This window comes from Neophocaena asiaeorientalis, unplaced genomic scaffold, assembly GCF_003031525.2.
Source record: "Neophocaena asiaeorientalis asiaeorientalis breed wild unplaced genomic scaffold, Neophocaena_asiaeorientalis_V1.1 scaffold427, whole genome shotgun sequence".
NCBI classification, from domain to species: domain Eukaryota; kingdom Metazoa; phylum Chordata; class Mammalia; order Artiodactyla; family Phocoenidae; genus Neophocaena; species Neophocaena asiaeorientalis.
The window spans coordinates 2,484,617-2,498,142 of record NW_020172280.1 but is presented as its reverse complement, the minus strand read 5'-3'; the positions used below and the strand labels follow the sequence as shown (position 1 = coordinate 2,498,142).

The following is a 13,526-nucleotide window of genomic DNA, read 5'->3' as shown; positions in this document are numbered from 1 at the left end:
TAGATTAGCCTAGATTTCATATCTTTGGAAGAATGAAATAATTGATTCAGGCAAGAATGATCTCTGGATGCTAAGGCCGTCAGGTAAAAATTTTTAGGGAAGATGATAATTTGCATGGTGCCGAAGTATCACCCCACAGACTTGCTAATTAGTTAGCACAGGGGAAATGGTGAGACTTGGAGGTCACCCTCTTAACTGAGTGATGGGTCAGTATTTCTAATGGTGGGGCAACGTTCCATTCATGTCTCATGTGATGCAATTCTAAACGCATGGCATCATCTAAGACAACCTCTTGCCCCAAATCTGAATCCAACCACACTTCTAAACCTAATTTTCAGTTTACAGGAAATACAAGTGATAGAATAACATTCAACGCCACCATTTGCCTGAAAGTCAGACAAATCCAGAATGTGGGACATTGTCCAAAGTAACTGGACTGCTTCAAGTCAATGTCACAGGGAAAACCAGGTGGGGTGACTGTTCCAGAATAAAAGAGAATAAAATACACAACCACCAAACGCAACGTGTGAAGCTTAACTGGATCCTGGTTTGTGTTTTGTGTTTTAAACTCTAAAAGATATTTGGGGAACAAACAGAAAAATCTGTATAGACTGCATATTAAATAATATCACAAAAGTATTTTTGAATGGTCTTAGATATAGTAATGATATTTTAGTTAGAGTAAGTCCCTTATGCTTAGGGGAGAGAGAAAAAAACAGATATAACAAAAGGTTGACTGCTGATAACTCTAAGTGGTTAGTGTACTAGTGATCACTATAGGATTCTCTCAACTTTTCTGTATAATTTTAAAGCTTCATGAAAAAAGCTTGAAAACTCTTTTAACATACTCATCTGTGTTCACCTAGTAATCCTAATTCTACCTTCTGTCTCTCGGCTCCGGTGACCACACGTGCCCCAATTTCCACGCCTGTCCCACCTCCCTCGCTCCGGCTGCTCCTAGGCAGTCCCTTTGCTGGATCCTCTGCCGATCCTTCAAAGTTACAGCTTCAGAGCTCAGCCTTGGCCCTCTGCTCCCTCTCACTCTCCATTTCTCTATTCCCTTAGCTTCAGCTGCTACTGAAATGCCAAAGACTCCCAAATGTAAGTCTTCAGGCCAGACCGCTGATCTGGGGCAAATGAATCTGAACATTGAAAGAAACTTTCGTGCCTAAACCATCACACTTCACGGGCAAGCCAAGGTCTAAAATGACTTACTAACAGCATATTCTTTTCTCTTATGAAATTTAAAGGGAAAATGTTAATATGTTACAAATCTATAAACTTCTGATTAATTAAAATGCTTATATAGAGTAACTGTTCCATGTAATTGAATGTTTAATCAAATCAAGGTTCAACCACTTTTACAGATATATTAGCACCTATTCCTACTTAGTATACAATATATTCAGGACATAATTTTTTTTTTAATTTCTATTAAAGCACTTTCATGTCAGAACCATAGAGATTATCTGTACACTGAGTATACTTAGATTTGGATTGTAACACAGATTTAAATGCTATAAGCAATCGAGCTGAATCTGTATTGTCTCCAGGACTCACTTGGAATTTACTCAAATTTTAACATTTAGTTACCTGTATTATTATTACTACTACTACTATTCTTATTCTCTTTCTTCTCTTTCACGCAAACCTAAACTTGACGGGAAGACCCAATATTCTAGCATCTCACAGAGGAGTAAAATGCATAAAAGATTTGAGGCAAAGAGAAGTAGACATCTAACACAGGGGTAAAGAGGTGGAAAACATACAAGACTCAAGTTCAAGAGCAAACGGTTAAACTTTTTCAGGGATCTTACTTTTAACCAAACTGCTCATTGGTTTTGAGGAAGATTCTGGAATAATCTGTGGTGCTTCTGCAGTGTTTCAAAAGAATTAGGGCAAGTATTTATTATTACCAAGAAGACTGAAAAGAGAACAATTCCCCAAAAATGCAGAAACATGTAGAACCGTAATTTGCCTCCAATATACTCTTTCAAGTTAACTAATCTCCATCTCTTCTACACCCCAGGACTCACAGGGCTCATCTTTAAAATGACTGTCAGTTTGCCTATCAATACAGGATTCCTTTGGTTTCCACGTCTACCTGGTTGGCGGATTGAGAAATGTCTTCAAACGCAGGGTGTCTTGGAAGCCTAGTATCTCTCTACAGTCACAGGCAAATGCACGTCACTTGAGGGTCTCTCAGCAAATAAGCATGAGTTCACACCTTAGGTTATGACTAGCACAGGTAACTGTTTTCCTTAACAGGTCCTTCCTCATTTATGTAGATTTCAGAAGTGAATGAAACCATTACTCTCAATTAACATATGGTGCCAATTCGCTAATTATCCTAAGCATAAAACTGCTACATAGTCCCAAATTATTTCTACTTTGCCTAACACTGGTCATATTTAATTATCGGGTAATTTTTTTTAAACTTGCCCAGATCACACAAGATTCGTGAATTCCTAACTAAAATGGATTCTATTTTGCTGAGCAGCTCGGCAAAATCTGGAAAACAAATCAAACAAATTAAAAGCAAAAATTTTTATTATAAAGACAATGTTTTTATTTCATCTTTCCTATTTTTTTCCTTTTTTTCTTTAAAAAAAAAAAGGTATGAAGGCCTTTTAGAAGTAGGATGGAGCAAATCAGCTTTGTCAGAAACTTCTGGAATCTTCCTTCGTATGACAAAGGGATTAGCTTAACCAATGTTTTCGAAAGCTCACGTTTGCAGTTATCTAATGTTAAAAGAAGTCCAAAATAAAATTGAATTTCAACCGTCAGTCAGAGAAATCAAACTTCTAGCTTGGAAATAATAACAATTTAATGGACAAACAAAACATCACCACAATAAATAAGACTGAAGCACTGTCCTTTTCTCATTCAACAGCACGAAGAGTTTTTTGTTGTCATACATTTAAAACTCTTTAACACCGAATTAACTTACTGGCAACTAAAAAAAAAAAAAAAAAAAAGACTATCACAATACAAAGAGAGACACAAATTTAGTACTAGCAGACATTATACAAGGAAGCAAAATGCGTAGTACCCATATCCAGAGCTTTCTAGAAACCCATCCTATGATAAGTCACCAATTTATTTGAGGTTACATTTCAGGCAACATGAACATTTTTTAAAAACCTTATAAATATATAAATCCGGACCACAAAACATCTCCTAAACATTATATTTACTCTAAGTACAAATGGATATTTGGAAATTGCATTCACAATGCTATCTAAACTAGATTTCATGAAATTATAAGTGTATTTAGCTGTACTGGGGCTTAAATTCACTGGGCCACATCCCACATATACTTTCCTGTCATACCTACCCTGGGCATACATATTCTCAAAGTTAATAGTTACAGAATTAAAGTCAAACTACTATTCTAGAAATAAGTGTCATTTTTTTTTTTACTGAATAAAGAGATTGGAACTGGTTCACTGTATTTCACGCAACAAATGTTTCATCACAAACAAGTTAAAGTAGTCTTAGTAATGCCCCTTTCTAAGAGTTATAAATATTTAAATGTTTATCATCAGTAATGAGTTTTAGACTAAAAAGCTTTTTTTTGCCTACTTTCTGTGGGCATTCTATTCCCTCAAACCTAAAATCTGCTAACCAATTTCTTCTCATAAATATATACATTCAACTTCCCCTACATCATGAAAAGAAGTTCATTAACTCAAGTCACATAGCTTATGCTTTTATTTGAAATCGATTGCATAAGAACTTGAATCCATTCTTAAAGGGACTTAACAGGGATGGCAATAGTCAGATTGCACTCTGCCCCTCCATCTTACCTCCTTGAAGGATCTTTTCGATTCGGGGTATCAACTTGGCATGTTTCTTGCCCATCCTTCTGCCTGACCTACTGCAACACAGTCTGGCACATAAGCCTGAACCATAGCATTTTGGTACAGCTCAGTAAAGCACAGCAAAGTACTTAGGTTCTCAGCACATCAAACCATGAGCTTGAACAGCTCCCGAATTGTTTCTGGGTTTCCACTGCCGCAATCTACCCCAAATTGTTATGGGATTAAGTTGAGTCCGTAACAGAATTTAAAATACAATGGAAAAAAACCCAAAATCCACATAAAGTTATGGCAACTAATTTGAACGGAACCTCACTCAGGATAAGGGATGGGGCTGACTGAACAACATGGTTTAAAAAAAAAAAAAAAGAAACTAAACGAAAATGCTTTAAGGAAAAGCTCAAATCAGATCTCTGAACGATAACTGCTCTGAGAGAATTTCAGAGAAGGCTGTAGAGTGGAAAATAAACGTGGAGGAAAGTGCGTGTCTCAAAAACAAGCGGCCACATTCCGCCTTGAAGTTTACTCTGATGCAAATTCCTCAATGTTTTTAATTCTCTTCAGTAATGCGGCAAAACAGGTACATAACTGAAACCACACAAGAGGCGAGGGTCCTCTTGGCAAGGAGCATGTGCAGAGGGAACCAGCATCCGGGCTGAAGAGGATCCACAGAAGCGCCAACAATGGGACAGGGGCAGGGGCTGAGCACTGAGCAAACAGGTGTGTCTCGGGGCTGCTCTCCTCTTGGACCACCCTCCATCCCCGGCTGAGATTATGAGAAGAGGAATCAGTTCATGCCTAACTGTCCGCAAAGACCCCTACAGCAGCATAACACGCCTGGCCCTGGTGTCTGTCTAACAGCTCTGAGCGGCACCTGCCCTATCTCTGGGAAGACTCAGAAGGGCTCTAGGAAGGCTTATAGCTGATCCCTTTTTCTTTTTTGCTAACACACAAGCAGCAACGAACATTTTTACTTCCAGCGCACAGGGGAACCAACTGAGTCAACATTTTGATGGAAAACGGACCACGAATATATGCCCAGTGGCTTTGTCCATGCCATGGGCACCGATCACAGAGAATGCGCGAGAAAATATGGGCTAAATGACCTCACTTGAAACATGGCAACGTGTGTCAAATTCTGAGCGTGCGTCTCGGTTAAGAGGACGGTGCCAAACAGTCTAGGAATTCGTGACAGACGCACTGGCAGAAGCCATATACCATCAGGATGACGAGGCTGGAAGGGACGAGGCTGACGAAGACCACCCCGAGGGTGACCTTCTTGGATACCAGTAAGTAGATGCCCAAGGGCAAGGAGCTGAAGTACAGCAAACCTAGCAACCATACCAACACCCGGATGGACGTCTGAAAGAGCAGGGACGTGCAGTTCCACACGGTCCAGTTGTGCGACATGGTGGTCGCGGAGTCGAAGCTGGAGGGCCCGTAGAACTCGACCACGGGCGTGGAGCTGAGCGACGGTGAGCTCTCCCTCTGCACCTCCATGATCGTGATGACCAGGCAGTTGGAGGACGCGTGGGAAGGGCTGACCAGAGAGGCCAGCCGCTTGGGGGTCAGCAGCAGCTCTGTGGGGTTCTCGGGCAGGCACTTCTTCCCTTTGCCACCACAAGTCAAGTTCACGAGGATGTTGCTGTCATCGGGCAGGCTGCCGACTTCGTCATCCGGCAGGCATGTCTCGAACCTGCAGAAAGGGCAGACGATGACGCCGCGCGGGGAGTCCCCGAAGTCTATGATCTTGTAGAGGCATTTGGCACACACCCTGTGACAGCACTCCAGCACTTTGGGTTTCCTCTGTCTCAGGTTGTACCGGTTGTAACAGATCTTACACTCCAGCTCGTCCGAGACCTGAGACTCAGCGGCATCCTCTGGCGGCTGACTGGCCATCCTGAATTCTGTACGTCCAGTCTTGGGCCAGACGGGTCTCCTTGAAGGACGACTTCGATGAAGCTGTCTCTCCAAATATCACATCATGCGAATCAGGCAGAGATGCAAATGGGCAGGAAGAGGAGGGACAGAAATCTTCCAGGCATTTTTTTCAGCTGTTACATACCTCTCTGTGTCTCAAACGCATATTTACAAAGGCCACATGAAGGGTCTGCAAAGGAAAAGAAATTCTAAATTTGTGAACAGTTCACTGAAAAGTGCTTTATGGAATTTTCTGAGCTTCAACGATTAGAAGCAGTAGACTTGAAAGGTTAAAATCCCCTTCATCTTTTCACACATTTCTGCCTCCAGGATAGGAAAGTGTTATCTCCATGCTTAGCTTTTTCAGTCCACAAATATGATAGTAAAGAAGGAATTAAGAATCGTAGTGGTGTGAAGTACACTCCAGAGCACTGTGGGTATGGCTCGATATAGAGATTTCTCTCTCTGAAACTTGTAACAAATGCTGGCCTCTATGAAGATTGAATGGGACACTTATCAGAAATAGATGTTTGCAATTAAACTCCATTCAATACAGACGCACTCATTCAGCGGATCATTGGTATAAGCTCCAATTGTCTAAATACCCTCAGTAGTGCTTAGGAACACACAAAAGAAGGGAAATCTTAAGGATAAAGATTTAAAATGTGTTTTCAGAAAGTGCTTTATAAAGATGAGAGCGCATTTAAACATAGCAGACGGTTCTCACCTTCCCAGTGTAAAGAAATCTGTTATAAATGCCTTCCTCATCTCACTAATCAATTTCAAACTTTTTGTTTCAATACTAGTCTTGCAAACCATGGTTGTCTACGTACGTACACTCAAGGAAGAGTGAAGCATATGACACCTGACGTAAGCATTATAACCAAGTCAAGTCTAATTCCCAAGACAGAGAAGTAAACACAGAGCACCTGTGCAGTGATGTCTCCAAATATGAAGAATCGTGCATGTCTGGCTATCAAGAAGTACTCAAACTTCACCCACTTGCCTACAGAAAGCCTGATACAATCAACAGTCCTTAATGTTGACCCCTAGTTGCTATTACTACTGGCTCTGGACAAATGGCTGAAAGCTGATCTCACGTACACAGTCTGTTCTCAATTATTAGTACTAATGGAAGGGAGCAGCAATATGGGAGATCTCAAAATAATTTTTATTTTGCTTTAATATATGTGATTGGGGCGGTAGTACATTTGTCTTAAATTATGTTTTGCCTGGAAAAATATCAAAATGTAATTGAATTTCTGAGCAGACCCCCAAGCAATAACAGCAGAAGGCTGTCATAACAGTGCCGAGAGGGAGACTGCAACTCTGCTAGAATTTTAAGTTTTGTTATGGATCCTACTGCCTTAAAGAGAAGAGGCAGTGGGTAGGGAAACTTGGATGATTTTTGAAATCATGTATAATTGGTTTGTGAATACACATTATCTTCCTTTTTCATTATGACTTTAGTTAATTTTTAAATTGACTTCATATCATATAAGAATGGATAGTACAATGGTTAGCGTGGCAAGATACTCTTGGTGGGAAAAGGAAGTCAATCAATAAATAGAATCTCTGGCATCAGCCAAAAAAATGTAGGTAGAGTTTTTTTTTAATAGAGTGACTGTATATGAAGGCATGTATTTCAAAATTGCTACCGTAAGCTAATTTTCTCTGTATCTACACTTACATGCAAAAAAGAATATATAGACACAAACATCAGCTCTTCTATCCCTTTCCCTTCCACGTGCCCAAGACCTTGCAAAATGTGACTTTAATTTGCCACAGTTCTACAAAGCTGGCTTTTTATTCTCTTGGGGGATGAACATCTCCAGGACGACAGTCAAGGGACAAGAAGGAGCTCTACCCCTGTCACCACTGCCAGTCCTATAGCTGCCTGCAGAGGATGGTCTCTAGTCCTGGGCAGGTCACTAGTGATCCAATTCCTGGACGGCTCCCATTCCATCAGCTCTCTTGGTAGCCACACACAGACCCAAGGCCCATCCCAAGAGAACACATTGTACTCTCTCTGCAGCTACCGTCCCACTCAGCCTTGCTGGAGCTGATGGTAACAGTAGAACTCATAGCAGTAACTGCCTCCATTACTGTCAAAAGGACTGATGGGCGTGAAGCTGTGTGAATAAGGAGAAAACAGAATGCAAGCATATACATAAAGACATCAGGAAAAGAGAGAGTAAAGCATTCAGTGAGGATAAATAAGCACAATTACACCTATAGGCACAGAGAGCCAGAGTATACATCTAGAAACACCAATAAAAGGCTTATGTGTAATGAAGCTAGACCCCTACCTTGCGTCAATCACAAAAATTAACTCGAAATGTATTAAGGACTTAAATGTTTAAGACTGGAAACCATAAAACTCCTAGAAGAAAATATAGAGACAAAGTTCCTTGACATGAGTCTTAGCAATGACTTCATTTTGAATATGACACCTAAAGCACAGGCAACAAAATCAAAAATAAACAAGTGGGACGACATCAAACTAAAAAGCTCTGCACAGTAAAGGGAACCATCGACAAAATGACAAGCTAACCTATGGGATGGGAAAGAAATATTTTCAAACCACATATCTGATAAGTGGTTAATATCCAAAATATATAAAGAACTCGTACAACTTAATAGCAAAAACCCAAATACCCTAATTTAAAAATGGACAGAGCACAGGAATGGACATTCTTCCAAAGAAGATATATGAATGGCCAACAAGTACATGAAAAGGTGCAGAGAAATGCAAATCAAAACCACAATGAGGCATCACCTCACACCTGTTAGAATGGCCATGACCAAAAAGACAAGAGATAACAAATGCTGGAGAGGGTGTGGAGAAAAGGGAGCCCTTGCACACTGTCAGTGGGAACGTAATTTGGTGCATCCACTATGGAAAACAGTGTGGGAGTTTCCGCAAAAAATTAAATATACAACTACCGTATGATCCAGCAATTCCACTTCTGGGAATGTATCCACAGGAAACAAAAACACTATGTCGAAGGGATATCTGCACCCCCATGTTCATGGCAGCGTTATTTACTACTTACAATAGCCAAGACGTGGAAACAATCTAAGTGTTAAACATGAATAAAGAAGTATATGTGTATATACCAACTTCTTCATATATATGTGATGGAATATTATTCTGCCATAAAAAAGGAAATCTTGCATCTACAACAACACTGATGGACTGTGAAGGCATTAGGCTAAGTGAAATAAGTCAGACAGAGAAAGATAAGTACTGTATGATCCCACTTAACATGTGGAAACTTTAAAAGAAAGACTCATAGAAAAAGAGGTCACTTTAGATTTGTGGTTACCCATCAGCGGGGTGGGGGAAGGGGGACTGGTGCAAAGGCGGTCAAACTTCCAGCTATAAGATAAATGCCAATGCAGGGGACACGGGTTCAAGCCCTGGTCCGGGAAGATCCCACATGCTGCAGAGCAGCTGGGCCCCTGTGCCACAACTATTGAGCCTGCGTTCTACAGCCCGTGAGCCACAGCTGCTGAGCCCATGTGCCAAAACTACTGAAGCCTGCGCACCTGGAGCCTGTGCTCCACAACAAGAGAAGCCACCGCAATGAGAAGCCCGCGCACTGCAATGAAGAGTAGCCCCCGCTCGCTGCAACTACAGAAAGCCTGTGCGCTGCAATGAAGACCCAGTGCAGCCAAAAATAAATAAATAAAATAAATTAAAAAAAAAAAAAGATAAATAAGTACTAGGAATGTAATACACAACATGGTGACTGTAGTTTTGACAATGCTGTATGTAGTATACTTGAAAGTTATGAGAGTAAATCTTAGGAGCTCTCATCAAAGGGAAGAAACATTTTCTTTTTTTCTGTATCTATATGAGATGATGGATAACTAAACTTATTGTGGCGATCATTTCACAATATATGTAAGTCAAATTATTATGCTGTATACCTTAAACTTACAGTACCGTATGTCAATTAGATCTCAATAAAACTGGGGAAAAATAAAAAATTTTTTAAAGGTGTATGCATATGTGAGAATACATTACACTGTCAGCATTTGACAATCAGCTGGTTACATTAATACTTTCTGTACCAAGCTTCTTACCATTAGAAGAGGAGTAAGAATGTTCTATGTTAGGCCCACCACCATTTTTAGTTCCTAATTCTGGGAACAAGTTATTTGCTTAGGCAGTATTGAGCTGTCTAAGAGAATAACTTTATTTTAAATAAAGCTTTCTTTTTTCACAGAAACACTCTTCATACCTTTGAATATGTTAAGATACAGTGTTATGATCATAATGTTCATATTTATAAAAATTCATATGGGGGCTTCTTGGTAACATGCAAAGAAAATACTAAATGTTCAAACATCCAATCAAAAAGATACCTACTTTAATTCTGAGTTTTCTAGCAAACCCACTCCATCAGCTTGAAATACTTCATCAACTCCTGCCTCTGCAAGTGGCACTTCTGGGCAGGACTGGCTGAAAGCCTTGAGCTCTGGTAGCATCCCTGGAAATGGGACCAGCACAAGTGTTTCTTTCTAGAATGGCATAAACAGCACAGTGATTGCTCCTCGTGGGAGGATGGGGTACCAACCGCTAGAGTTCTTAAATACTTCATGTATCTCATTATGATTCTAAGGTCCCCCAAAGAACTTGAATAATAATCTGTAACTTTATAGGGTTACGATCAGTGGAGGCGTTAATTTGATCCTCTAAAAGACGGGCATTCCAGCCCGTTCCCACTCTGCGTTCACTCCGTAATTGTGGGCAACAATTCAAATGTTGAACAAAAGAAGCCAGACCGCAAAGAGCACATACTACATGATTCCATCTCCAGAAAGCTCAAAAAATAGGCAAAACTAAGCTGTAGTACGGGTGCAAGTTTAGGTGGTAAAACTAAGAAGAGAAGCCAGGTTGTGATTAGCATAAAAGTCAGGACAGCAGATGCCTTTGAGGTGGGGGGAGGAGGGGGGGGCTGCTAAGAGGCTGAGGAGGTTCCATCTCTTGACCTGTTGGTGGAACCTTGTGAATGTCCATGTCGTGCTACACCATCAGGTGGGACATTTTTCTGTACTGGTATCATCTTTACAGTAAAAAGTTCAAAAAAGAAAAAAAATCCATGGCTAAATACATTAGCTACTTTGATAGCCCAGATTTTTCTGTCAATGGATATTTCAGATCAACTTATTTTTTCCTCTGTGATCTGTAAATTCATTCATTTATTTCACAAAATTGAAATCTCAGTCATTCATTTATCACCTAAATATCCAAGCATCACTATAAATCAATATTAAAGAGGATGGAATCTTTAAGGTGAGCAAATCTGGAGCACTACTTGATGGGAACAACTGCTAAAAGTATGTCTCACCAGGCACAGGAGAAAGAAGAATCTGGCGTACTAAAACTGCCTTAAAAATAAATACATGTAATTATGTGAGGTGAGGGACATGGTAACTAACCTTACTGTGGTAATCATTTTGCAATATATACGCGTATCAAATCACCACATTGTGAACTTTAAACTTACATAATGTTGTACATCAACGACATCTCCCTAAAGCTGGGGGAAAAAACAAATGCAAAAGATTTTCTTCTCCTAGAAGAACACCTATTCAAATATCTGAAGCTGACATTTCTCATTAATCACTTAAGCCTTTTATAAATCATCTGGGGTAAGAATATACAAGGAGATAATGACCTACTGTAATTCTTATAAATCAATTTGAGCTTTTGGGCAAATGACTATTTTCATTGCCCTACTTAGTATTTGACTCAAATCCACTTTCTCCACTGCTCAGTTCCTTTGATATTGAAGATGCAAACTTGGCTTGTATTTCGAAGCAGAGGCCCTCCAGTGGATATCTGTTGTCTGCCTACCTAGGATCTTTTTTCCTTCTTTAGACCACAATGCTTCCTTCCCAACTGCCATGGCTTCTTTGGGGAAGTCTTCCCCTCACTCAAATTCTGTGGCTGTGGTTGGGTTGGTGCACTAATCACAGTGCCTCCCTTCTTTCCCACGCTGTGGATCTGTGACCCAGCTGGCTCATCGCAGGACTCCACTAACCCCCTGCACACAAGGACCAGTCCGGATGGGCATATGCGGCTCAAACCAGCCCTGTCAAAGCTCCTTCCTAGGACTTTTTAAATTTGAAGCTTGGAGGAAGAAGAAACATGCCAGGGGCCAGGGGAAGGAAAACAGACCAGAAAAGGATGTATCAGGGAACTGTCATGCCATCAAGAGGGAGACTAAGAGAGAATCAAGCCAAAAACAAAACGAGGAGTCAAGGAAGGCAGGAGGCAGAGATACAGACAAAGGCAAAAGACCTTTGATGAGAGCTGAACTGAGCCTCTGGACTAATCGTGTGTGAGGCTCCCATAAGCCAATAAATCCCCGTTTTTGTTCACGCCAGTGTTTTTGGTTGGATTTCTGCTACTCACAACGCAGAGAGCCAGGATACAATTACCCTGCTGCATTTGACTTTGAGAATTTACTGTGCTTTCAGAGCTAGGCTCCTGCTTAGTACTGCAGAAATTATAAAGAAATAATGGAATAAAACAACCCAAAGCAAACAGGACTTCTTTACTTCTAAATTTGCATTTGCACGTGTGTACATACATGCATGCCTGCACACATATACACACAAATTTATATACAAACACATAAATGTCATCATACGTATTGTTTCTTTATTAGCGGTCTGTGTGTGTGTGTTTTATTTGGTTAACTTCTCCTCCTCACTTCCCTCCACTCACATCAGCCTGAATGCCACACCCTTGCCCCCAGTAACGCATATTAACTACCTGCTGTGTATTCTTCCATAAATATTTCCACATGCATATATTTATCCACGTACATATAATTGTAAAGACACCATAAGCACATTTTTTCCATTGTTTTTTTTCTAACTACTATACCCAGTTTTCTGCATCTCCTTTTTACCACTCAATAATGGTTCAGAAAATCTCTCAATTCAACCAATACAGCCCCGAATTCCTTTTTTATCAGCTGTATGACATTTCACCATTTGAACGTATGTAATATAGCTCACCAATTCCTCCCCTGGTAAGCATTCATGTATCTCCATTTTTTTCCCCAACACTAATGTTACTGCAGAATACAATCTCATGATACACATCCGTGCATACAGGTGTTTTATTTTTAAGAGAACAAGGAGTGGAATTCTTGGGTCAAACAGATATTACTCCTAACACATGTTGCCAGATTGCTTCCCCAAAAGACTGTAACATGTTCTTCAACTCAGTAGTATGAGTGTTCTTTTCCTCTAACAGCAACAGATGTTATTGAGCTTTATAATTTTTGCCAATCTGAGGGGTGATGTATCATTATTTGAGTTTGACTGTTTTCTCATTTGTTGGCCGCCTCTGTATTTGCTCATACGTCTTCATATTTTTTACTTATTTTTCTGTTGGGTTGTTGGTCCTTTGAATTTATAAATGCTCTTTGTTTTTACAAGTATTAAATTCTATATCCTGTGTATTACAAACACTTCCCCAAATTGACTGGCTTTGCTTAATATCCTTTGAAGAGCAAAATATTTGACTTTTTGAACAGTCATATCTTTGTCTTTTCTCTTGCAGCTTCTGAGTCTCTGATCATAGTTAATATTACTATCGTATATGCAGTTCCTAATATTGTACATGTAGTTATTTTCTTACAAAATTTTTCGTGCCTTACTTTTAACTTTCATTTTTTATTTTTATATACGGTGTAAGGTAGGATTCTAATTTTCTTTTCTTCCAGGTCAATAGCCATCAGTGTCAATCCCATCTGT

General features: G+C 40.0%; 1 protein-coding gene across 1 annotated transcript; it reads right to left on the bottom strand.

Annotated features, from left to right (window-relative positions):
• Window positions 1–2,644: 2,644 nt before the first annotated feature.
• On the bottom strand, window positions 2,645–5,846 carry RNF182 (ring finger protein 182). Its single transcript, XM_024763942.1, has one exon. It carries the CDS (start codon window positions 5,718–5,720, stop codon window positions 4,977–4,979), a length of 744 nt encoding a protein of 247 aa, XP_024619710.1. The 5' UTR covers window positions 5,721–5,846; the 3' UTR covers window positions 2,645–4,976.
• Between the last annotated feature and the right edge of the window lie 7,680 nt (window positions 5,847–13,526).

Excerpts from the sequence above, each read along its gene's own strand:
- RNF182 (XM_024763942.1), bottom strand. The coding sequence starts at position 5,720 with ATGGCCAGTCAGCCGCCAGAGGATGCCGCTGAGTCTCAGGTCTCGGAC.